Below are 26,288 nucleotides of genomic sequence, written 5' to 3'. Positions count from 1 at the left end.
CTCGTGGACTTCAACTCCCAGAATTCCTGAGCCAGCCATGCTGAGGGGAAAGGGAGAGGTTTCCAAGCTGAGCCATACTGCTCAGGAATTCTGGGAGTTGAAGTCCACGAGTCATAAAAGAGCCAAGGTTGCCTACCCCTGGTTTAGACAGAAGAATCCTTCAATGGAATAGATCAGTGGTTCTTAACCTGGGTGATATTGCCCCCCAGGGGGTGATTTCATTTTTCAGGGGTGCGATGGAATGAAAAGGGGCGACGCGTGGGCGAAGGAACGAAAAGGGGGCGATATGGGGGCGATGGAGCGAGAAGTTTGGGGGACACTTCTGAGACTTTTCCGTACAGTGAATCGCTGTATATCTGTCGTACAAAAACATCAGATCGCTCGCTATTAGTAGATTGAATTGTGTTTTCAAATGTTCCTCCAGCTAGCTTCAGTACAGAAGGCCGTACATATGTGAAGACGCATCGCTTATCTTCATGCGCGTTGCGCAGCAGCCTCTACCCATATAGCGGCACGCCATTGGCCAGAATATGGGAGATATGGGAAAAAGACTGGAAAAAAATATTTGCATCGATATGTCCTGATGACAATTTGAAAGAAAACAAAAAAAAGGGTTTGCATAAATTGAAGAATTATTTCCTATGTTGTGATTGAGAGGTTATGTTGGGGGAGGGGGGCGATGACAACTTCCTTACTGGCTCAAGGGGGCGATTCATTCAAAAAGGTTAAGAACCACTGGAATAGATAAAAGAGGATTTAGGAAAGGCAGGGGCTGTACTGTCAGGCACTGTCTCGGACTCCACCATCCACATTTCTGACACCTCATTGCTGACCAACCCAAAATTCAAAGGATTCGGACTGAGCCTCTTTCCATCGTCACATAACAGCATCGAGAGATGGCCTCCTTTATCAGATTTTACGATGTTCTTGTGTTCAAACTGATGATGAAATGATTGTGACTTTCAGCAATGTCTAATATATCTTTAAGCTCTCTTAAAGTCTTGCACTGCCTCCAGGATTCCTTATTGCAATTTTTCTTCATCATAAAAGGTTTTTTGGGGGAAAATTCATATTTTTCTCCCTTCCTATATTCTGGGTATGAATACAACGGCTTTTGGGAAAAGGCGATGTTTGGCACAAGTTCCAGTTGTTGCCTTTTTTTTTTTTTTTGGAGAAGTCCTTATACAGACTGTGAAGTCAGAGAGATAGCGGGGCCGTAGGCAACGTAGCAGGTCTGAGAAGCATCATCCCTGAGCGTTAAAAGTTCTGTTTCTTCACTAGGACAAATGGTAGTGTCCATGTCGTCTGAATGATAGCCTGACTGGTAGCCACTGGTGGGATTTGAAGCTTCAGACATAACAGATTCGTTGCTTTTACTGGAAATCAGCCCACTGAAAAACAAAAATGAAAACGGCTAATTTTGCACTGGGGTTCAGAGTATGCGTAATGGCGTGTGAGAGTGACCTAGGGAGACAGAAGGAAGAGACCCAGAATGGACAACCAGCATATCAAAGATGTTCCAGTCCACAGAAGGAGAGGAGTTAGTACACAAAGCTCTGCTGCATTCTGAACTACCTGAAAGGGCTATCAAGATGGGATTTTTGCCTTGGCCAATAAGTATGGAGGACATTTCTGTCTGATTTGATACAGCACCCAAAACAGGACCGGTACAGATTTCAACAGATAGTTAGGACTGCAGAAAAAAAACAATTTCAACCAGCCTAGTGTCAAGATTCCGGATAAAGATCCCAACAAGATAAGCACACCTGAGACATTCCGATCTCTGGTGCAAAACTTTATTGAGTACAGCATTCTGGCGCTAAAGAGTTGAAAACCAGCTCTGACAACGTGTGGGGAAAAGATAATTAAAAGAATAAAACCTTCCGTCAAATTGATTCTTTTATCCAAAAGACACCTGCCTTCCATGGAGGACCTGTCTATTCCAAGGGTCAGAAAGAGGGCTGAGAAAATATCTACAGAGCCCTCACATCCTGGACATAAACTGTTTCAGCTCCTCCCCTCAGGATGGCACTATAGGGCATTACATGCCAAAACAACTAGACACGTAGGCAGTTTTTTCTCTCGGGCCATCACTCTGATGAACACCTAATTCTCATATTACCGCTTTATGTCTAAGTATATTTATCCATGTTATAATATTATTATTATTATCATTTCCATCTTCTTTACTACCCTTCTTTATTGATATCATTATTATGATTATTATTACTCTGTTCCTTTGCACGTACACTGAGAGCTTCTGAACCGGAGACAAATTCTTGTGTGTCCAATCAAAATATTGGCCAACAAAATATTCTATTCTACATTCTATTCCAGGAGTGTCAAACTGCCGGCCCACGGGCCGGATGCGTCATGCCAAAACCGCGGCCACCCCATTGCCAGTAATGGGAAAAAAAGTCATGATACGTCGCAAAATGTCATGTGACGTTGCGAGTTTGACACCCCTGTTCTATTCTATTCCACGTGAATGAAACACAAGGAGAGATGGAGAAACATCTCCATCTATCAGTGACGTCTCTCCCTGACACTAACGGCCATCTAGTAGCAAATATTCTATCAAACTGCTATGGAGGGAAAAAGGGAAAGAATGCCAGAATAAATAAACATGGAATATAATCGGAGCAGTGATTCCCAAAGCAACATTGGAACCCCAGGAAGTCAAAATGCTGATGGACAGTTTAAGCCTTAGCTTACGGTATTGGGCACTGATATGATCTTTTCTCCCATTTCCCAAGAGTCTGACATCACTGATGGAACATTACAAGAATAAATCTATCCAAAAGAGAGGTAGATAACTCTAGATCAGTGGTTCTCAACCTGTGGGCCGGGACCCCATTTGGGGTCGAACGACCATTTCACGGGGGTTGCCAAACAACGCAGTCCGCCATTTTTTTCCCCTTTTCCTTAGCTGTGCTACTCCCTTTTATTCTATTGGCTTTTGAAAGCCAATAGAATAGACTCTCTTGAATAGAGTCTAATTCTATTGGCTTTCAAAAGCCAATAGAATTGTCCAGGCTGTCTCTGCCCTGCTGAGCCCGCCAAAAGTCCCATTCTGCAAACGGTGCTGCACCAGTTGAGTAGTCCTCGACTTACGACCGGTTGAGTAGTTCTCGACTTACGACCGGTTGAGTAGTTCTCGACTTACGACCGGTTGGGGGTCGCGGCATTAAAAAGGTTGAGAACCACTGCTCTAGATATTTCCTCTCAAGTAGAGAATTATATTTATTTATGTATTTATTTACATAATAACATTTATTGGCCGCCCATTTTACCCTAGGGCAGGGGTAGGCAACCTCGGCTCTTTTATGACTCATGGACTTCAACTCCCAGAATTCCTGGGTCAGCATAGCATAGCTGACTCAGGAATTCTGGGAGTTGAAGTCCATGAGTCATAAAAGAGCTGAGGTTGCCTACCCCTGCCATAGGGTAAATTCTGGGTGGCTTAGAGGCAAAAAAAAAAAAAGTCTATATAGACATAATTAAAACACAAATAATTAAAATCAAAACATTAAAACCCAAGGGCACTTGGGGAGATCAACCACTTCTACTGGGCTGTTTCCCCACGGGGGGCACTTTGGTTTTTTATTCAGAACCACCTTGATTTATTTTTATTTTTTTTAATAAAGTGGATGTAATGATTGTTTTTCCAGATTTACCTGAAGGGCAACACCAGTTCTTTAGCTTTCTCTTCTAACGCCTTTAGTTCTTCAGATGCGAGAATCATCCCACTATCTGTCTGATTTTCCTGAAAGAGTCCAAAAAAGAGGGGGGGCTGTTTGGACAATCAACGGAAACACAGACGGACGGACAGACGGACGGACCGAAAGTCCAAAAAAGAAGAAGCTATAAAACGGACTTACATCCTGAACCACTTTCATGATTGGTTCTATGGGCACAGATTCAAAAGTCTTCACACTCACCCGGCGACTGTTTCTTTTGCTTCCTGGGCAATGCTGACTGAAAAAGAAATAGATCTCTTGTTAGTGTGCCGAAGCTAGTAAAACTGGATAGTCAAAACTTGTATAGCTAGCATCCCTCTTGAGCTGTGAGCATCATCAATTCCAGGTATCACTGAAAGATTGCCAGAATCTCATATGATCTGAGCGATTACAACAGTGATGGCGAACCTTTTAGAGACCGAGTGCCCAAACGGCAACCCAAAACCCATTTATTTATCACCGGGTGACAGGTGGGTGTGGCCCACTGAGTGGGCATGGCCATGGTGGTCATGGCAGACTGGGTGGGTGTGGCCAAGGTAGGTGTGGTCACTTCGATGTTGTTTGTGGGGAGGGATGCCTGTGGGGGCCGGGCAGGGTTGGGGGAGATCCAGATGGTCTCTGGCAGGTGGGGTGGTGGGCAGGAGGCTCGTCCTGCAGGGTAAGGCAAGGCGAGGCAGGGTGGGGGTGCCATTGTTATAGGGCAAGGTGAGGCAGGGGCCGGGGTGGCCGCTGCCTGACACCATCAGCCCCCACACACAGAGGCCAGCGAGCGCATGGGGGCCGACAGTGTCCATCAGCAGCGCACTCTGGGGCTCTGCAGCCCACTGCCAGCAGTTCAGAGAAGCCGCCTCTGAGCTGGACGGCTGGCCGACAGCTGAGGAGGCGATGCAGTGGGTCGTGCACGGGAAAAGAAGAGCATGCAAGGCCAGGAGGGATGGGAGTGGGGAGAGGGAAACCACCCATCCTGGGATGCATCCGGTCACGTGGGACCTCAGCGAGTTAGCGGGCAGCTGGTGGAAAAGGGATGGTTGCCATCTCCGGGGCATGGCACGTGTGCCCACAGAGGGGGCTCTGAGTGCCGCCTCTGGTACCCGTGCCATAGGTTTGCCACCACTGGATTACAATTTTATCCAGAAGAAAGAGGCACTTCCTGTGGATTCAGTCAACCCCTTGATGCATCTAGGTCCTGTACGGATTCTGCAACCTGTATTGGATACCGGTGTGTGTTTGTGTGTGTATGTGAATATGTGCATATTTAGTGTCACCCTATTCTGTCCCTGAAGGCTGCTTCTTACACTTCCTAGATAATCCACCCTTCCAGCTTCTTTCTCCCAGGGACCATCCTAAACCATTTCCTGGAAAGAAGTCAAACACGTGCTTCCTTTAGACAACCTTTGGGCATCAAGGACCAGGTTTCTGTTGCATGGATTCTGATGGCATTTCTGGGAAGTTAACTGAGATTGTACACATTCATTCATCTATTGTTTACTTGTACATTAGTCACCTGGTCTCTTGGGTGGGACACAAACAGTTATCATTTAGCGCGACACATTGCACTGAATAACGAGCAACACAAATGCCTTTCTCATCTTTGCTATGATCACCACGTCAACTATCAGCCTTTGGGAAGGGGTGGTTGAAGACTCCCAGTGGAACGCTCCAACTATTACAAACCTTGTTTGCGACGTGCTGTCATAATGGAACTGAGAATCACACACTTCCTCTTCTTCCGTGCAGGAAACAGGTGACGTTGGCAAGGAGAGCCCAGAATCTTCTTCAGTATGAAGCAACGTAACTTGGGGAAGGACAACATAATCTTTACCATCCTGATGGGAAAGACAGACAAAAATAGGTTTACTTTTTATTATTAATGAATGGAGCGGGTTAAAAACAAAAAACAAAATTCAGAGAGTTGGTGGCAGCCTGTAGAACAGAGGTAGGGAACGATGTCCCCTTTATGACTTGTGGACTTCAGCTCCCAGAATTCCTGAGCCAGCATGGCTGACTTAGAAACTCTGGGAGTTGAAGTCCACAAGTCATGGAAGGTCATCCTTTCCCATCCCTGTTGTAAAACATTCCTGTACCTTGTGAACCTTTGCTTGCAGTAAATTCCCCAAGTGCTCCACCAGATCTGAGAAGGTTGGTCTTTGTTTGGGTTCACCATGCCAGCAGTCCAACATTGTTTGATACCTGGAGAATTAAACCTACAATAAATAAATATGTCCCGGACTTAAACCCATTCAGCTAACTATTAATGGTTATGGTTGTAAGGAATAAAGGGAGAACGGGAAAAATAGATTTGCTGTATTTGACTTTGCTCTTCTATCCCTTTAACACAGTGGTTCTCAACCTGTGGGTCGGGGCCCCATTTGGGGTCGAACGACCATTTCACGGGGGTCGCCAAACAACGCAGTCCGCCATTTTTTCCCCCCTTTCCTTAGCTGTGTTACTCCCTTTTATTCTATTGGCTTTTGAAAGCCAATAGAATAGACTCTCTTGAATAGAGTCTAATTCTATTGGCTTTCCAAAGCCAATAGGAATTGTCCAGGCTGTCTCTGCCCTGCTGAGCCCGCCAAAAGTCCCATTCTACAAACAGTACTGCACCAGTTGAGTAGTCCTCGACTTACAACCGGTTGAGTAGTCCTCAACTTACGACTGGTTGGGGGTCGCAGCATTAAAAAGGTTGAGAACCACTGCTTTAACATCAAAGTTGTGTTGGCCGACTAATGGATGTGTTTTATTGGTACTGGAGCATTCCTAAATGAAATGGAAGGGAACGGAACGAACGTATGATCAGCGTCTGCTACAAAATGTGTTTTCAACTGCAAAATTTCTTACATTTCAGGTGTTGTGTAATCTGGTGGCCTCATCCTTGTTCCTTCTTTTAGTCTTCTACAGAAATCTTCATCAATTTTTACACCTGGATATGGAGAGGCCCCTAAAAGAGTAGATTTTCTTTTAAAAATTGCCTAAAAATTCTGGTCTCATTGTACTGCTTATCTACACTTCGCCAATATGAAAAAACAGCTACAAATTTAACAGGTACATCACTTCCACCAAAAGTGGGCAGAAGATAGATCAGGATCGGCAGCAGGTAAACCGATCTTTTGGAGACGATCAGAAAAAGGTCAAGACTGCTAAAACAGTTGACTTAAAAGTGGTCATTTAAAAACTGTTTTGAGTTATGATGGCCTTGCAAAAGATGCTTTATAGCCCCTAAACCAGGGGTAGGCAACCTTGGCTCTTTTATGACTTGTGGACTTCAACTCCCAGAATTCCTGAGCCAGCATGGCTCAGCTTGGAAAGCTCTCCCTTTCCCCTCAGCATGGCTGGCTCAGGAATTCTGGGAGTTGAAGTCCGCAAGTCATAAAAGAGCCAAGGTTGCCTACCCCTGCCCTAAACTATTTGTGGTCATTGTAAGATGTTGTGCCACCCTCTGCAGCCACATGATCTCACCTGGCAACTGGCTTACATTTATGACTGATTGCAATACTCCATAGTCATATAACTACGATTTCTGACATTTTTTGCCAGTACCTGGCAAAAACATGCATTGAAAAATTGAAACATTTGGAACGTAAGAGCCTTCTTTGAAGCCCAGAGTGGACTTGATCTCCAAGTTCTTCCCAATATTGAAAGTTTACTGCCATTTGTCAAAAAAAAAACAAAAAACCCTGCGCATTCGGAAGAATGGGTTCTTACATACGACTGCATGATTTGGACTTATAAATGTGTGATTTGCTTAACAACCACCATACAAATGTTGAGCAATCAGGTCCAATCACATGGGCGTCTTGACTTCTATGAGTGTCAAAATGTACGACCAAAATTGTAGACCCAATTGTGGCAATAAATCAAGGAGTAGCTGTAGCTTAATAATGGGAACAACAAGATTGATTCCACTTCAAACATTTGGTAGGACCTGGAGATCAAGGCCAATCTAGGATTCAAACAAACTCTTATATTCTGAATTTCTCTATTTTGAAATGCACGTTTTTTACAGATAATTCTAATAGTTCTCTGGTGAGGTCAAATTTCTGGCTGAAAACCATATAGGTACCGCCTGGCTGAAGTGTGCTATCGCCAGCATAGAAAGAATCCATAATAAATCTAATGTGACAACATTAATTTTTTTTAAAAAAAATACTTGGATATTGTTTTGCTAGACATTTTCCAACCAAAATATGGGAGTCCTGTAACAGCATATAAAAAGTGTAATAATGTATTTATCATCATGGTCCAATAAATTTATTTTCTAAGATTTGGACTGAGGGAAAGGTTTCTTGATCTAACAAAACAGACCCTTTCGCTCCCTCATCTTTTGAAACACTTTCCTGGGTATCAGAGCACCTAGAAAAATGGAGTACGATGTTTTAAGGGCAACCCTCCAAAATTAGATGGCAAGAAGTTCCAGATCCATGACAATCCATGGAACTCTAGAAAGAGTGCAGAGAAGAGCAACAAAGATGATCAGGGGACTGGAGGCCAAAACATAAGGAACGGTTGCTGGAATTGGGTATGTCCTCTAGTTTAATGAAGAGAAGGACGAGGGGGGACATGATAGCAGTGTTCCAATATCTCAGGGGCTGCCACAAAGAAGAGGGAGTCAAGCTATTTTCCAAAGCGCCTGAAGGCAGGACAAGAAGCAATGGATGGAAAATAATCAAGGAGAGAAGCAACCTAGAACTACGGAGAAACTTCCTGACAGTTAGAACAATTATTCAGTGGAACAACCTGCCTCCAGAAGCTGTGAATGCTCCAACACTGGAAGTTTTTAAGAAGAAATTGGACAACCATTTGTCTGAAATGATACAGGGTTTCCTGCCAGAGCAGGGGGTTGGACTAGATGACCTCCAAGGTCCCTTCTAGCTCTGTTATTCTGTAACATTTCATCAGTATAATAATATGAACAGGAATCAAACTCATGGACATAATTGGGTCTTAATGAAGGTCTTGGGTTTTTATTAAGGAGCAACAAATAAAAATATTCCAAACACTTAAATGTTTACTAAATATTCACTTTTGTTTTCTACATTGGTGGAGAAATAGGTATCTATAATGACACTGCATTAAAAACATGGTTACATTCCCGTAGTCTTTAATGTTAAAACCTTGAGAAGAATTAGCCAGCAAAGACATTCAACTTACCTAATGAAAATATTTCCCACAATAATACACCAAAAGACCAGACATCACTTTGAATTGTGTATACACGATCAAAAATGGTTTCTGGGGCCATCCATTTCAGGGGTAATCTAGCCTAAATATTTAAGAAACAACATTATATATCTTTTTTTTTAATTGAAAATTTTTTAAAAACTTTTACAAAGACAGAAAAAAACAATAACAACTACAATAAGACAAAAAAAAAACAATACAACCCTCCCCCAACCCCTCCCAAATCACCCCCTCCCTCTCCCCCCGAGCTTCCCAGAGCAGAATATAGGCTTAATTAAAAGAAATTAACAAAATTATAAGATAATTAAGAACAAAATATATATGAATAAAGAATTATAAACCTTAAAAAGAAAAAAATATTTTAAAAAAAAGCAAAGAAAAGAAGAAAAAAAAAGTAGAGTTTTTATACAAGTTATAAAAAAGCTAAATGGTATTTTTTCATATCCAATTTAAATTGTATAAAATTTATCCATTTTTCCCATACAGCAAAAAATTTCTCTTGCATTTGCTCTTTTAAGAAAGCCGAAATCTTTGCCATTTCCGCCAAGTAAGATACTTTAAAAAAACCACTCTTGCAAAGTAGGCAAAGATTCCTTCTTCCAATATTGACCTACTAGCAGCCTTGCGGCTGTAATCAAATTCAACATCAATAACATTATATATCTTAAATACCACCAATTAATAACAAAAACATTATTGACACAGTAATTTACATAAATGTTAAAAGTTATAAAATAGTAAAACTCGAAAGCTTGTAGTAAACTGATCACAACATGGTTGCTAATCGATGAAGTGAAAGTGGGGTTAGGCACTTAGGATGTCACGGTTAGCATGAATTTTAAATAAATGTCTGAAAATTTCAGACACTGAACTTACATCTCCTTTTCTGACGTAATCTGGGTCTTTGTAGATGTCCCGAGCTAATCCAAAATCACAGATTTTGACCACATTGCTCTCGGATAAAAGGATATTGCGAGCGGCCAAATCTCGGTGTATACACTGAAGCAAGATAAATATGAGTTTAATGAGTAAACAGAAGCGTATATTATTCCCCACAGCAAGGAGAAGCAGAGATGGTCAAATTGATTCTTTTATCCAAAGAAGAGGATATATTTAACTTTGTTTCTATTTGGAAATTGCTTCTGGATTTTGTGCTTACCGTGTGAAAAAAAATGAAACATTGATTTTGTTTTTACTAATTAGATAGGTTTACTGGGAAGGAAAGCTATGGCAAATCTAGACAGCATACATTCTTGGTCAATAGGTTTTTTGGGGATTTATGGCTCCAACACCACTTGAAAATGTCAGGTTGGACAAGGCAGATAGGGATAAATGAAGGAAACTCTGTAGTTTAATCCACACGAAGCCAGGGATAAGAATAGAGACATGGACTCAACAGCACAAGCAAATTCCCTTCTAGCATATTTTTAGAATCTCTAAGAACTAAAAACGCTCGCTCCTGGGGAGGAAAGCTATGGCAAATCTAGACAGCATACTAAAAAGCAGAGACATCACCCTGCCAACAAAAGTACGTATAGTCAAGGCCATGATTTTCCCAGTTGCAATGTATGGCTGTGAAAGTTGGACCATAAGAAAGGCTGAGCGCCAAAGAATTGAGACCTTTGAACTCTGGTGCTGGAGAAGACTCCTGTGAGTCCCCTGGACTGCAAGGCGTTCAAACCGGTCAGTCCTAGAGGAGATCAACCCCGGCTGCTCTTTAGAAGGCCAGATCCTGAAGCTGAAACTCAAGTACTTCGGCCACCTAATGAGAAGGAAGGACTCACTGGAGAAGGGCCTAATGCTGGGAAAGATGGAGGGCAATAGAAGAAGGGGACGACAGAGAATGAGGTGGCTGGATGGAGTCACTGAAGCAGTAGGCGTTGAGCTTAAATGGACTCCAGAACATGGTAGAGGACAGGAAGGCCTGGAGGAACGTTGTCCATGGGCTCGCGATGGGTCAGACACAACTTCACAACTAACAACAATTGTTATAGAAATGGCTAATATGTACTGTTGTGTAAAAGTAAAAAGCTGTGGTTGTAATGTTGTCATCTTCTGCTGTGCTAAAGAGAGTTGGAAGTTGGTGCCTTCCCCCCCCCACCCTTTTCCTTCTTTAAACCATTTTTTTTTCTTTTTCTTCCCCCTCTTCCTAGTTTTCTATTACTTTTTCGAATTTCTCTTAGTATTTTGATAAACTAATATAAAAGTGAAACTAAAAAAAGAAAGCCTGAATTTCTGAAAGCTGCTTTCAAATGTGACACCTGTTTTAAAAAAAAAAAAGTGGTGGCTTCTAATGGCTGTCATCTTGCCTTTTTTTCCTCCATTCATGGGCACTCCTGGTCTACAGAACAAATATTCTGTTCCATACCAAAGAAGGTCTCTTACAAATTGCACAAGAGCAGTGTGGATAGCAAGGTGTTAAGTCCAGCAGAGTCTACGGCAGTGGTTCTCAACCTTTTTAATGCCGCGACCCCCAACCGGTCGTAAGTCGAGGACTACTCAACCGGTCATAAGTTGAGGACTACTCAACTGGTGCAGTACCGTTTGCAGAATGGGACTTTTGGTGGGCTCAGCAGGGCAGAGACAGCCTGGACAATTCCTATTGGCTTTTGAAAGCCAATAGAATTAGACTCTGCTAATTGGTGACCCCCGTGAAATGGTCGTTCGACCCCAAATGGGGTCCCGACCCACAGGTTGAGAACCACTGGTCTATGGCAAGTCATACTTTATACTTCAAGTTAGTCTAGCTCAGGGGTCTTCAAACCTGGCAACTTTAAGACTTGTGGACTTCAACTCCCAGAATTCCTCTGGCTGGCTGAGGAATTCTGCGAGTTGAAGTCCACCAGTCTTAAAGTTGCCAAGTTTGAAGACCCCTGCTATAGCTCTTTTGCTCTGTTGGAGAGCTTCACTGAATAGAAATTTCACTTCTTCAAAAGTTCCTCAAAGATAAATGGAGATGAGTTGAACTAGCCCAGGGGTAGGCAACCTTGGCTCTTTTGTGACTTGTGGACTTCAACACCCAGAATTCCTGAACCAGCCATGCTGACTCAGGAATTCTAGGAGTTGAAGTCCACAAGTCCACAAGTCATAAAAGAGCCAAGGTTCCCTAGCCCTGAACTAGCCCATTCCTTCTTCTCTTCCCTTGGTTAAGAATTCTTGAAGAAGACTTCAGTCTGCACCATATTGTTTCTACTGAGGTTTAGGTTTCTCAAAATAATATTGAACCCATGAAGGAAAAAAAAACCAATCTGATGCCTATAATTCCTTGCAAATAGAAAAAAAAATACGTGTCAGGGAGAAGGTGTGGTTTTAACTATTCAAAACGTGGAAAGGCTATGAATGCTTTCCAACAAGAAAATCTTCACAGGGTAGAGAAATCCTCTATGTGGAATTTTGAGCTGTGCCTCACCATATTAAGGAACCTAAACTAGGCTTGAATTTTGGCAGATTTGGCGATTTATTAAAGGACAAATGGGTGCCTTGAGCTTCTGTCAGACTTGGAAGCCATGTTTGTTTTACTTACTTAAAAAAATTAAACAGCTACCTATCTTATGCAACTTAACCCTGGGCAGCTCACAAACCATTAAAAAAATATTAAAAAACCATAAAAACCTCCAACACAGATAATTCAACATAATGCATCCCCACACATCCCCAAGGAAGCTTTGTTGAGTTCTGACCTCTTGAACGCTTGTAGGAAAGCCAGATTTTAAAGCTTTTTGGAAGGCTAGAAGGTTAAGGATCTGTCAGGTCTTAGGGAAGAATATTCCAAAGGGAAGGCTAGCTACACAACATTTAAAGGAATAGACTAGGAGTGATCCTGTTGCCCCTGAAAATCAGGCCTTAACCCACAAAATATACATTTTCGTAACTCTGCCGACTCAGGGGTGCTCCAATGGCTATCAAAGAGGTTTAGATAAGCTTCATGCAGGCGAGTAGACTGTTATTTCTGTATCTCTCATACCCTGCAGATCTGGATGGCCCATTGCCCTAGGACACAGGTCGGCAACCTACGGCTCCGGAGCTGCTTGTGGCTCTTTGAACCTTCTCCTGTGGCTCCCAGTCTCCTCTGCCATTTGCAGAGAGAGAGAGAGACAGAGAGAGGCACTTGCGCTTCCCTTCTCTCTCTCTCTCTCTCTCTCTCTCTCTCTCTCTCTCTCTCTCTCTCTCAAAAAGAGAGTGGCCTCACACTGTCCTTCAACGAGCTGACAAGCTTATTGGGCAGGGCTCCTGCCTTCGCTGCATCTCTGCAAGAAGCAGGAAGGGCAGGAGAGAGCCAGCCCAATAAGAATGTGTGTCAGTTTGTTGGAGAACAGCCTGAAGCTAGCTTGCCAGGTGAGCAGAAGATCGGAGAGAGGGAGAGAGAGGGGGAGAGAGAGAAAGAGAAAGAGAGAGAGAGAGAGAGAGAGAGAGAGAGAGAGAGAGGAGAGGGGAGAGAGAGAGAGAGAGAGAGAGAGAGAGAGAGAGAGAGAGAGAGAGAGAGAGAGAGAGAGAAAACTCATGCCCAGCAGCCTCTATTTCTTTTTAATTAAACTCTTCAATCAAGCTCCCCATCCCTTGCATGCGCGTGCACAGGTTTTGTGGCTCCCAGTGTTTTCTTTTCTCTGGGAAATGGGTCCAAGTGGCTCTTTGAGTGTTTAAGGTTGCAGACCCCTGCCCTAGGATCACCTACAGCCCTTGGTGTAAATTCATGTTGATCTCAGCCTAACTTTAAAACTTTCTATAAGAGATCTAGTCAGATCTTTGGAAAGGCTTCTCTCTTTCTTTCCTGGAGTAGAAAACAGAAGTAGAAGGTGAAGAAGGTGTTAGAAGGGTGAAAAAAAAAGTCAAAAGAAAAAGACTATTATGAATAAAATGAAAGGATGAATCCCAGAGAGAGAAATGAAGTCCTCAATAAGTTTGGACTCTGGCCCAATCCACTTCTTGCTTTAGTTCTGCTCACTATGGAGGAGTTTGCTCTCTATTTTTAAAAAAAAGGTTCCTTATGTCTAATGGAAGAAGGAGCCAAATACATTGAGAGAGGACATTTCTGGATGTCTCTAACTGGGTCATCCTTTTTTTTATTAGTTCCATATCCTGCTTTTCAGGTGGCCTACATAAAATCTTCCTCCTATTTTTTTTCCTCCCATAACAACCAGCCATGTTTGAATCTGAGTGTCCCCTATTACAGTATAACATCTCAACTATTATACCACATTAGAACAATATTTACCTTCCTTCCCACAGGAACATCTATCACTAACTGTCTTGTTTCAACTAAACGCACCCTTATATGTTGATTTGAGGGTGTAGTTCTTAATAAATGTATTAACAACAGTTTTCCTTAGATGTACTGTACATCCGTTGACCTCTGTATGGCTTACCCCAAGATATGTGCATGTTCGTATGCATTCATGAAATAAATAATAAAATCTGATTAGAGGACATGGACAGAGTGTCAACGCTGCTAACATCAGATGTTCTTGCTTTGACAACATAGATGCAGCCATTTTCCTTTATTTTATGTTTTACTCTTAGAGTTAGAATTACATGATACTAGAGGGGAGGGGGAGGAATATGCATGGGAGTTTAGTTAGACATAACAATACTGTATAAGGGTGAGAACCAAGGTTTTTTGAATTAAGAGATGATAAGAAATGGCGGGTTGAAGAACTGGAGGGAAAGCCGGCATTTCAAACTAATTGGAGAATGTGATTTATGACGGTTAATTAGAGGAGGGAATTGTGCTTTGATACTATGTGCTCAGGGGAGGGGAATTCAGATTTTGGCTTGGCCTATGTACGTGCTGTTGCTATGCTACTCGAATAAAGATTCTTTAAGGTAAACAATGCCTCAAAGTTCTTTGAAGAGTTTCATCTGTCGGAACCATGACACAGAGAGCTTCCAACTCGTATTTCAGTGTTGTTGGTGAATTCACAATACTTTTATCAAAGCACTTAGGAGTATCAATAGCTTAAGCCCAAGAATGCTCTGAGCTCTTGAATGAATTCCAGACACAAACATTACAGTTTCCTTCCCCCAAACCTCATCCTTATTACAATTATTTCCTGAAGGATGTTGTCATTCTACAAGTGTCATTTCCCTACAAGAAATTCCTTACTTTCCGGGACGCCAGGAATTCCATCCCCCGAGCCACCTGGAAGCTGTAGCAGATAAGGTCCTCTAGGTTCAGAGAAGCTTTGCAAGGATCTTCTGATGTGGCTGTAGAGAGAAAGAAATGAATTTATATACAATGCATACTCTGCTGCACATCCTGAGCAATACAGTTAAAATTGGCGATGATGAAATATTTTCCATGGGAACTGCTGAAGGTGGTATCTACATCGGTTGAATGAACAGAATGGAATATTTTCCATGGGAGATGCCTTTATCTACATTTATTTGTTGTATAACAGGATTTTAAGAAAAACCTCACTGTAGACTAATGATATATTAACAGTGAATGAGTATGCTGGGAACATCTGGCTATGGGTGGTAAAGCTAAGGAAATACCAATTAATAATATTAATAGCCTTACTAATTTGCCCTTGAAGGTTTCTTCTCACAGAAATTAATCCTTGATTTCTTCAGGTTATTTGAGTGTATAGAGCAGTGGTTCTCAACCTTTTTAATGCCACGACCCCCCAACCGGTTGTAAGTTGAGGACTACTCAACCGGTCGTAAGTCGAGGACTACTCAACTGGTGCAGCACCGTTTGCAGAATGGGACTTTTGGCGGGCTCAGGAGGGCAGAGACAGCCTGGACAATTCCTATTGGCTTTTGAAAGCCAATAGAATTAGACTCTATTCAAGAGAGTCTATTCTATTGGCTTTCAAAAGCCAATAGCATAAAAGGGAGTAGCACAGCTAAGGAAAAGGGGGAAAAAAATGGCGGACTGCGTTGTTTGGCGACCCCCGTGAAATGGTCGTTCGACTCCAAATGGGGTCCTGACCCACAGGTTGAGAACCACTGGTATAGAGGGTTTTATTTCATATATTTTATTATTCGTTTCAACTTCGGTTGTAACACTTGCTCAAAAAAATATGGCAAATCTCACTTTCTCCTTCTTCCACGTCGCTGAGGGATCGCTCCTCGACAAATCCTGAACTTGTTGAGCTCTGGCTGCTTGCAATGCTGTCCAAGCGTTTCTTTAGGTCTGCAGAGAAGTCACTGTGTCCTCGCCCAGATCTGGTATTATTGGTCTGTGGCAATTAAAACAAATAAAGAGCAAAAGACGCAATCAAATTTGTATCATTGTCTTTGAAGGCAAGAAACAAAGCGGGGTGTGTGCAACTTTTTAGTTGCTGGTAAATAATGGAAGCTACATAACAGGAGATGCAACAAAATATGGCAAAGGTGATGGTACGATTTTGTTGGAGCTATATGCAGTATTTGCTTCACACATGCAAAGATTCCACATCATTGGTTAATCTACGCCACCTTCATCCTTCCTTTAATGAATGCCATTGTCGTCCCACATTTTAATGTGGTCTGCCTTTTTTAGCAGTTCAGCCCCAGAAATGTTGTCGATACAACCCTTGGTTTGATCAAAATTGAGTGCCCTTGCCTTCAACTGTGCCCAGATGACACTCTTCCACTGAAGTAAAATTAGATGCCTAGCTAAATAGCTTGTTTACATGGAAAGCTGCCATTTTGCTCTTTACCTCAGGGAGCAAAATACTCATGAGAGGCTCTGCTCAGAAATCAGTCCTGGGAAATTTATGTCTGAGCTTTACATGGATTAGAACAGGGGTAGGCAACCTTGGCTCTTTTATGACTTGTGGACTTCAGCTCCCAGAATTCCTGAGCCAGCATGGCTCAGCTTGGAAACCTTTCCTTTTCCCCTCAGCATGGCTGGCTCAGGAATTCTGGGAGTTGAAGTCCACGAGTCATAAAAGAGCCCAGGTTGCCTACCCCTAGCCTAGGCCTAGACTGCTTTATGACTTGTGGACTTCAACTCCCAGAATTCCTGAGCCAGCCTGGCTCAGCTTGGAAACCTCTCCCTTTTCCCTCAGCATGGCTGGCTCAGGAATTCTGGGAGTTGAAGTCCACGAGTCATAAAAGAGCCAAGGCTGCTTACCCCTGGATTAGACTCTTAGTGATATATCATAGATGACTTGGGACTATTGAGTAATATGAGAGACAGACTCTCAAGGAAGCAAATGCTATTTTACTGGAAGAATATTGGTGAAGGCCCCAGAGTGTATCCTGATTAGTCAACGGCTTCATGTTGAAATGTTAAATGTGTACTTTGCTGAGAAAAGGAGTGCAGCTGCTCTCCACATCTGTACCCTTCACACTTGCAAAATGTGAAAGGAGCATAGCAAAAGTAGAAAAAGGGAATGTCTGCCACAAAGGAAGGTCTGTGGCTGATGGCAGACAAGAACCTGAGTTTTCTATTCTTGTTCTAATGCTTTAACCTCTATGTTACACAAAGTTCAACAAATCTCATCATGACCACAGTGAATGGCTCTCCACGTTGCGAAACCTCACCTTGCACAGAACAAAATCATTTCGCTTGCTTCTTAAGTAGACAGACAAGTTCCCAAACTTGCAGTATTCCACAATCACCATGAGTGGACCTGAACAAAGTACAGTGAGAAAAAAAGATCAGATCAGATCATGAAAACAGACCAAAGGATGTTCAATATTAAAACAGAAATAGGTCAACCATCATCAGACAGAATCTTACACAAGTCTTCAGATAGGAAGACACAAGAGTATTAAGCAGTCATCAACCTGCCCGACTGACTAATTCTCTGTTAAGTTTTCTGTTAAATATTTCTGCTTAGTTCTGTATCTTTTTTCTTCATTGCTGAACTCCAAGAAAGGTCTACAAGGGGAGCTGTCATGTCAATCCATTCATTCACTCATCCATTCAGAGTAAAATCAGTTAATGCAGTTTCTAAGATACATCAGAAATGATCTTGAGTAGCCACACTGACCTCCGGGTTTTGTGCAAGCTCCAAGTAGGTTGACTACATTGAGATGATGGCCAATATGAATAAGAATTTTGAGTTCGGACATCAATGCTCGGTGTTCACTGTGTGTTGCACCCTCTGCAAAAAAAAAAAGGCACACAAATAATAGCAGTAATAAACTGAATTCTATAGACCATAGCTGCAATTTATCAGAAGGGCCTCAGTTAGCTCAGCTGCCAACTTCCATTTCAAAGGTAGGGAAGAATTACAAAATCCATTGGGTCTATCTAGTTTCCTTGCAGCAACATGAGATAAACCCTTAAAAGTCTGCTCTAAACCTCGAGTCATATTTAACTAAAGCATCTTATAGGAATGGCCAGTCTACCAGGATTTTTTTTTTTTTTTTTACTTTCCTTGGAGAAATTAACACCTCTATTTTACATCCATTCTCTCATAGGTTGAGTTACTATAGACAAGTCTAAATGGTGTGGGGGGGGGCGGGGTTGAGTCAAACCACAATAGAAATTAAAATAGTATTTTATACTATTTTATACTTAAATAGTATTTAAGATTTGTGAGCAAGCTTAATAGAAGTTTGTTGTTATTAGAAACTGCATAGATAATGTGCATAACGTGCATAGGAACTAGGCATTAGCCCATGTGTAAAAAGGCCTGCAGAATTTACATATACAAATACCACGGGTAAGGCATATAATAGCACAGCTATCATGCATAACCCCCACCCTCCAGGAAAGTTTATGCAAGCTAAGATTTCAGCCCTGCAATTTGTCCATTGGTCAGAAAATGGCTATATTCATTCCATTTAGATCAGGGGTGTCAAACTTGCAACGTCCCATGACGTGTTGCGATGGATCATGACTTTTTTTCCATTGCCGGCAGTGGGGTGGGCGCGGTTTTGTCATGACACATCTGGCCCGTGGGCCGGCAGTTTGACACCCCTGATTTAGATGTTACATGCTTGCTAATATTAAGAGATTTGTAATGTGTAACACTGTCCAGCAACAGCTAATAATTACCCAGAGTAGATGGGAAATGCAGAAATGCATCTGTTAATACAGTCAGATTGTACACATTAGTTGTCTTTTGGTAATTATGGACAATTGTCTGAACCAAAGAATAAAGCAGAAGACCATCTTCCATCCCTAAAACTGCTAAAACCATCTAAATACAATTCTCCTCATCCAAGAATTATAATCTGTGTAGCTGTTACTTTTGCTTACCATCCCTTCCTTGTTGGGTGAGTGTAGATTCTTGATTCTTACCTTTAAGCATTTTGACTGCTACAGTTCTACAAGTAGTTGTTTTGTCGATTCCAAATGCATCAGCTTCAATAACTTGACCAAATGCTCCTCGACCTAGTGGCTTTCCTGGATACATGAGAAAAAGAAAAGAGTATTATTCATTCCCAAATGGCAGGACAGAAATTTACCCATTCCCTTAAAAAAAAATGTGGATGAAGGAAGGAAAGGAAAACATATATATCCTAGTTGGTGATCCTTGCAAATTTGTTTCAGTACTGGCCATGAAAACTTTGTCATCAAATCAAATATAAGGTTGCATTATTTTTGAGTATATGAGATTGTTATACTGGTCTAAGGAAGGCAGCAAAATGCAGGAGATCCAGGCAAGAATTTGTTGTGGTTAGTTGCAAAGTTGTGTCCGACCCATCGCGACCCCATGGACAACGTTCCTCCAGGCCTTCCTGTCCTCTACCATCTTCTGGAGTCCATTTAAGCTCACGCCTACTGCTTCAGTGACTCCATCCAGCTACCTCATTCTCTGTCGTCCCCTTCTTCTATTGCCCTCCATCTTTCCCAGCATTAGGCTTTTCTCCAGGGAGTCAATAGAAAACCCTTAACTAGACCACTATTATTTAGCTACAATCAATCGATCAGAATAGAGTTGGAAGGAGCCTTGAAGGTCTTCTAGTCCAGCCCTCTACTGTTCTCACTGTTAGTAAGTTTCTCCTTAATTCCAGATTGCTTCTCTCCTTGATTAGTTTCCATCATTTCTTGTCTCACCTTCTGGTGCTTTGGAAAATAAGTTGACCCCGCTCTTTGTGGCAGCCCCTCAAATACTAGAACACTGCTATCATGTCATCCCTAGTTCTTCTTTTCTCTAGACTAACCATACCTAAAACCTGCAACCGTTCTTCATAATGTTTTAGTCTCCAGCCCATTCATCACCTTACTTGCTCTTCTCTGCAGTTTTTCAAAAGTCTCAACATCTTTTTTGTAACTTGGTAACCAAAACTGGATGCAGGTACTCCAGGTGTGGTCTTATTGAGGATTTATAAAGCGGTATTAATACTTCACATGATTTTGATTCTAATATTCTAACGTTCCTGTGAGGCCAGCCAACAGTACTGTAGACATTAGGGGACTGACACCGGGATTGCTTGACCACCGAGTGAGTTTGTAGCTGAAGCAAAATGGGAGCCACAAAATATCCTGATCAACTCTTTTAGCCTAGTCCAGGGGTAGGCCACCTTGGCTCTTTTATGACTCGTGGACTTCAACTCCCAGAATTCCTGAGCCAGTATGGCTCAGCTTGGAAACCTCTCCCTTCTCTTCAGCATGGCTGGCTCAGGAATTCTGGGAGTTGAAGTCCACGAGTCATAAAAGAGCCAAGGTTGCCTACCCCTGGCCTAGTCTATGGAGATTCTCAGTCATCCAGGTCATAATTGTCTCAAAGGCAACTATGTTTTCTCCTTGAGGGAGAAGAAGAAGTAAAAGATGTTTCTCTTCTCATCCAAGAAGCTTCATCGGTTATGACTAGTCCAGTCTTCTTCTTTTTCTTCCTCAAGGAAAAAAAACCCAGCCTTCTGATTAAAAAAAAAGCACCTTTGAGAGCTATACAAAGTCATTCTTCTGTCTGAAAAAGCAACAATGCTAGTGATGTGATCTTGATCAGCCCCAAGGATTCAAAATCAGAAACTTGGTGGTCAAGAGTTGCCCACCTAATGTCACTTGAAAGAATAAGACAGGTGCCAGGAAGGGCTGCCCTCCTCTGATTGACAAAGTCCTGGCTGCCAGCTGCCTAATTCTGACTGTGTGTTTGGGCCACTCTGCGAAAAAGCGTGTATTCTGGTTATCTTGAGTTTCTTTTTTTATTATTAAATAGAATTTTTAAGATATGGATTCCAAGAGCCACAGCTTTGGCACATTCCCTGGGGTGTGGCCTAGCTGAGATTTCACTGCTACACATGATATACTACCAGTGACTTCACCACTCAGAAATGGTAGAAATTACTGATGATGTGCCCTGTCTTTTTCTGTATTCTGCCACACTCCTCTTTGACTGTCTGATGACCTCCCTCCAACTAAAGGATGGGACCTGGCTGGCTTCCAGTGATAATTAAAACCCATGAACCCTCCTGGGAAACTCAAACATGAACCCGTTGACAAAGAGTAGCCTGTAACACAGCCTATGAACAATCTACAATGTCTACAAATTTACTCTGTGGTCTTAGGAATGCCAATACACTGTTCTGCATTTAAGGATTTTCCCAGTGGAGGTTCCAAGCACAAATGAGCTAACTTTCCAAGTGTTCTGTGATTCCCCCCAAAATTGTGGAAACCTTTTGGGAAAAGTGTACAGTAGAAATGCCAGCTATGGTTAAGTTTCCACCACTTTTTCTTCTAATTTCTTTATAACTGTAGCCTTGTTCACTTAATAATACTATTTTACATCGCTTTCTGGGCGACCAGTCAACTCTTTGCACCATGACTTTAATGTTATTACGTTTTACAAGCTCACTAAAGGAAAGAACCCAAAAAAACCCCCCAACCAACTTGATAGTGACCACATAACACACTGACAAATGTCCTCCTCTCAGCTTCAATACATGACATCAATCATTGAATCCTACTGTGGTCTGATTGGCTCATGGCCAAAACAAGATGACTCCTGATTGGCTCTCTAAACACTCAAGCTCATTGGCTACAATCGGATGAAGGAAAGCTACCTGATCTCAACCTAAGCAAGTTGTGCTTCCTTTTTCTGATTATAACGTTTCATAGAATACAGTACGGATAATTGAACAAACTTTGTTGCATTACATTCTTGATTAAATTATCTTTCCATTGATATATAATTTTATGGTACTACTTCTCCCCAAAAAAGTGATGTTATTAGCCATCAAACCGCAAAAATACACTTTCCACAATTTTGACCACTACTGTATATCCACCTGCAAAAAGTTCTAGTTTCGTGGCTATCAGGACAAACACATATTGGTCGGAAGGAAGAGAGCACACCTAGCTTCAGCCTATCCCGAGGGAATTCCCATTTATTGGCATCATAAGGGAGACGTTCACACTGCTCATCCGTAGGGACTTCATCGGGATCCATGATGATAGATAGGTAGCCAGCTTTCAGTTCTCCCCCATTGGCCTGAAAGAAACACAATATTAACAATAGTAGCTTATACTTACTGTTGAGTCATCTGCCATCTCTCACATTTACTAGCATTGTTAAGATTTGAAGGGTGGTGGGGTTTTTTTGTTTTTTGTTTTGCCAGAAACGCAAGAACGTTGTTTCCCAATACGGCTCCATGAGGCGCGTACCCATCAGCCATCGTTAGAAACTTGCTTTATTAATATCTGAAAAGAGGACTTTTTTTCCCCCTCCCCACCAATTAAAAGCAAAATATTTGCAGGCCTTCAATGCTCTGGAGGGATGTGATGCCCCAAGAAAGGGAGGGGGGGAGCAGCCTCTGTTGATTTCAAGACAAAGCCGAGAAGTAGACAAAAGGATACCCATCAGGTTTCATTTGTTATGCAAGACTAATGCCAACAGACAGGGGTGGCGGGGGTTGGTTTCATTACCCGTTTAACAGTCCGGAGAATGATTACAAGGAGTAGCCAGAAGAACATGGCAATGACTGCTGTTCCAACAAGAATAATGAGCTCAAGGTTCCTTTTCTCATCGGTCCCTGGGAAGAAACAATGACATGATTCATTGATAGGATCCAAAGCTGTTGGAACAGGTCATCGGCTGAAATACTTAAAGGGCACTCTTGTCCAAGAAAGAAAAAAATTTAGATGCCCAACACCTAACAAGTCTAAGACACCCCCCCCCCCAAAAGAAAAACACAACTTGTCAAGAAAATATCATATTTTTCTTCGGGACAAAATGCAACCACCACCACCATCATCCTGTACTACACAAGTACTGAGCACAAATACTGATTACAATACTGTCCTGGTAAACGTATGATCAAGTTCTTCTTCACTATTCTAGTATAAGCCAAAGATTCACATGGCCAGAGATTCACATAGCCAGAGATTCACATAGCTAGAGATTCACAAAGCCAAAGATTCATATGGCCAGAGATTCACATAGCCAGAGATTCACATAGCTAGAGATTCACAAAGCCAAAGATTCACATAGCCAGAAATTCACATGGCCAGAGATTCACATAGTTAGAGAATCACATAGCCAGAGATTCACATGGCCAGAGATTCACATAGCTATGGCAGCAACAGTGACCTACTGATAAAGTCAAATAAATGAAAACCAATGTTGAATATTTTCCCATTTAAAACAACTGAAGGTTTTTCAATTGGCCCGAATCTTTCAGCTCGGGGAGATATGTGCAACTCCAGAAAAAAAATGCGACAGTTTAGTAATCTCTCTAAAGGCACACCAAGGAGTGATCCAGCCTGCATGAAAAGATGGAACAAGCCAAGGAGCTAGAAATGGATCATTTCATCAGTGACACGAGAGGGTAAAGACAAAGTATAATCAGGCTTAGGTGGATAAGGATAAGAAGCTAACTCCACAAGAAAGACTAATCTTGTGAAGGTGAATGGAGAAAGTGAGCTACCGTAAAAGGAGATTATTGGGTCTAACTAACAGAGGACGTGATTGGCCTTCCCCCACGTGTTCTCCAAATCTGTGGGATTTCAAGTCCCTATTCTTGGTCAAAAGGGTTTTTTGGGATTTATGGTTCCAACATCACTTGAAAATGTCAGGTTGGACAAGGCAGATAGGGATAAATGAAGGAAACTCTGTAGTTTAATCCACACGAAGCCAGGGATAAGAATAGAGACATGGACTCAAACAGCACAAGCAAATTCCCTTCTAGCATATTTTTAGAATCTCTAAGAACTAAAAATGCTTGCTCCTGGGGCGGAAAGCTATGGCAAATCTAGACAATATACTAAAAAGCAGAGACATCACCCTGCCAACAAAAGTAGATCTAGTCAAGGGCATGGTTTTTCCAGTTGCAACGTATGGCTGTGAAAGTTGAACCATAAGACAGGCTGAGCGACAAAGAATTGAGGCCTTTGAACTCTGGTGCTGGAGAAGACTCCTGCGAGTCCCCTGGACTGCAAGGCGATCAAACCGGTCAGTCTTAGAAGAGATCAACCCTGACTGCTCTTTAGAAGGCCAGATCCTGAAGTTGAAACTCAAGTATTTTGGCCACCTAATGAGAAGGAAGGACTCACTGGAGAAGGGCCTAATGCTGGGAAAGATTGAGGGCAATAGAAGAAGGGGACAACAGAGAATGAGGTGGCTGGATGGAGTCACTGAAGCAATAGGTGTGAGCTTCAATGGACTCCAGAAGATGGTAGAGGACAGGAAGGCCTGGAGGAACGTTGTCCATGGGGCCGCCATGGGTCGGACACGACTTCGCAACTAACAACAACAACAAAGAACTAAAAGCTGATCTTATTAAGCTGGACCCCTTAGAGTGGTAGAACTAAATGTTAAATGTCATCCTCCTACTGCTGCTTCTATTTTTTATTTTTATTGTTAATACTTTGTTGGGATTAAGGAGACAATTGGTGCCTAAGCCTTTTGCCCCTTAAAATTCACCCAAATCATGCAAAATTCACTTCGTTTTAGGGTTTGGGTCTCAACAAGCCATGGATAGTCTAGTGCAAATTTCACTCAATGACCCATCAGCCCCAGGAAGGACCTTCTGACCCATCATCCAATCTGGCCGATCAAGAAAGATCACCAATGCTTGATGTCCTTTGTCATTGGTATAACCAGATGATGTTAGGCCAGTGATGGCGAACCTTTTAGAGACCGAGTGTCCAAACTGCAACCCAAAACCCACTTATTTATAACTGGGTGCCGGGTAGGCGTGGCCCACTGGGTGGGCGTGGCTGTGGATGGCAGATTGGGTGGTTGTGGCCAAGGTGGGCGTGGCCATCTCAATATTGCTCGTGAGGAGGGATGCCTGTGGGGCGTGGGCAGGGTTGGGGGAGATCCAGAGGATCTCTGACAGGTAGGGTGGTAGGGAGGAGGCTCGTCCCATGGGATGAAGTGAGGCAGAGTGGGGGTGCCATTGCCATGGGGCAAGGCAAGGGCCGGGGTGGTTACTGCCTGACACCATCAGCCCCCCAGACACAGAGGCCAGCGAGTGCATGGGGGCCGACGGTGTCCGTCAGCAGCCACAGCCTGCCAGCCCCTCAACCAGCACACTCTGGGGCTCCACAGCCCGCTAGCAGCTCAAAGAAGCCACCTCTGAGCTGGATGGTTGACCGACGGCTGAGGAGGTGATGCAGTGGGTTGTGCCCGGGAAAAGGAGAGCATGCAAGACCAGGAAGGACGGTATGGGAGGGAGGGAAACCAGCCATGCCGGGATGCATCCGGCCACGTGGGAACTCGGCGAGTTAACAGGAGGCTGGTTGAAGAGAGACGGTTGCCATCTCCCGGGCATGGCCGCGTACCCACAGAGAGGGTTCTGCGTGCCGCCTCTGGCACGCGTGCCATAGGTTCGCCACCACTGTGTTAGGCGCTGAACTTAAGAACTGAAGCTATTTAAAGAAGGATTCCTAGTCTAAATGGCTATGTAGAGAGTGGGCTTCCTTACTAAATATCAACAAGGATGAGGATACTCATTTCCAAGTGAGTAATGCATTACTGCAGCATTAAAGGCTTCCTTTCTGCTTTATGCTTGGGTGCTTTGCTCTGATTGATAGACAGTGCTAAAAAAGATAAACAAGGACTCTGAATTATTTTAAGGAAGTTTTTCCATGTGCTTGCCCCCGCCACACACAAATGTCAGTTTAATGAAAACAACATTATTATATTTTCCAGAGCGAACAGTCATTTCAAGTACTAAGTCCCATCATTATATACTGCATGTATATTACGGTGAGAGTCAGAGAGATCCGAGATAGAGAGACAGAGAATAAGGTTTCAGTTGTTTCCACTAAAAAAAAGGGAAGAAAACACGTTAGATTCTAAGGAAACAAATCTTATTTGTTAAATAACTGATGTTATATATTTGCACAAAGGATTATTTACAGGCATCTTTCATCCAACAATAAGAAGTTGCTGAGCACAACACATCCACCCCAGGCTCCAAAACTGTAAGAATAACAGGATGTAACTCTGACGTACTTGTTTTTTTTTAAAAAAAAAAGAACTTGTGACATTGAAGCAGTACTTTTGAAAAATGGTATAGGGAAATATCTAAACATATTAA

The 26,288-nt window shown here is 42.5% G+C and overlaps 1 protein-coding gene across 1 annotated transcript in view; it reads right to left on the bottom strand.

Moving 5' to 3' along the window:
* Positions 1-1,155: 1,155 nt before the first annotated feature.
* The window catches only part of KDR (kinase insert domain receptor), a 79,455-nt gene continuing 54,322 nt past the window's right edge, over positions 1,156-26,288 (bottom strand). The window contains exons 16-30 of the mRNA XM_039362889.1: positions 22,669-22,775; positions 22,099-22,234; positions 19,102-19,206; positions 17,843-17,956; positions 17,391-17,479; positions 15,955-16,099; positions 15,019-15,119; positions 9,795-9,917; positions 8,889-9,000; positions 6,579-6,678; positions 5,825-5,930; positions 5,415-5,566; positions 3,882-3,978; positions 3,678-3,766; positions 1,156-1,391 (exon numbers count right to left, since the gene is read on the bottom strand). Coding sequence (XP_039218823.1) covers positions 1,181-1,391; positions 3,678-3,766; positions 3,882-3,978; positions 5,415-5,566; positions 5,825-5,930; positions 6,579-6,678; positions 8,889-9,000; positions 9,795-9,917; positions 15,019-15,119; positions 15,955-16,099; positions 17,391-17,479; positions 17,843-17,956; positions 19,102-19,206; positions 22,099-22,234; positions 22,669-22,775 — 1,787 coding nt within the window. The 3' untranslated portion in view covers positions 1,156-1,180. The remainder of the gene's footprint in view (positions 1,392-3,677; positions 3,767-3,881; positions 3,979-5,414; positions 5,567-5,824; positions 5,931-6,578; positions 6,679-8,888; positions 9,001-9,794; positions 9,918-15,018; positions 15,120-15,954; positions 16,100-17,390; positions 17,480-17,842; positions 17,957-19,101; positions 19,207-22,098; positions 22,235-22,668; positions 22,776-26,288) is intronic.

Source organism: Crotalus tigris, unplaced genomic scaffold, assembly GCF_016545835.1.
Source record: "Crotalus tigris isolate CLP2741 ecotype Arizona unplaced genomic scaffold, ASM1654583v1 scf7180000019483.1746242, whole genome shotgun sequence".
Classification (NCBI taxonomy): Eukaryota; Metazoa; Chordata; class Lepidosauria; order Squamata; family Viperidae; genus Crotalus; species Crotalus tigris.
The sequence above is the reverse complement of the archived record's forward strand: the minus strand, read 5'-3'. Positions and strand labels throughout refer to the sequence as shown.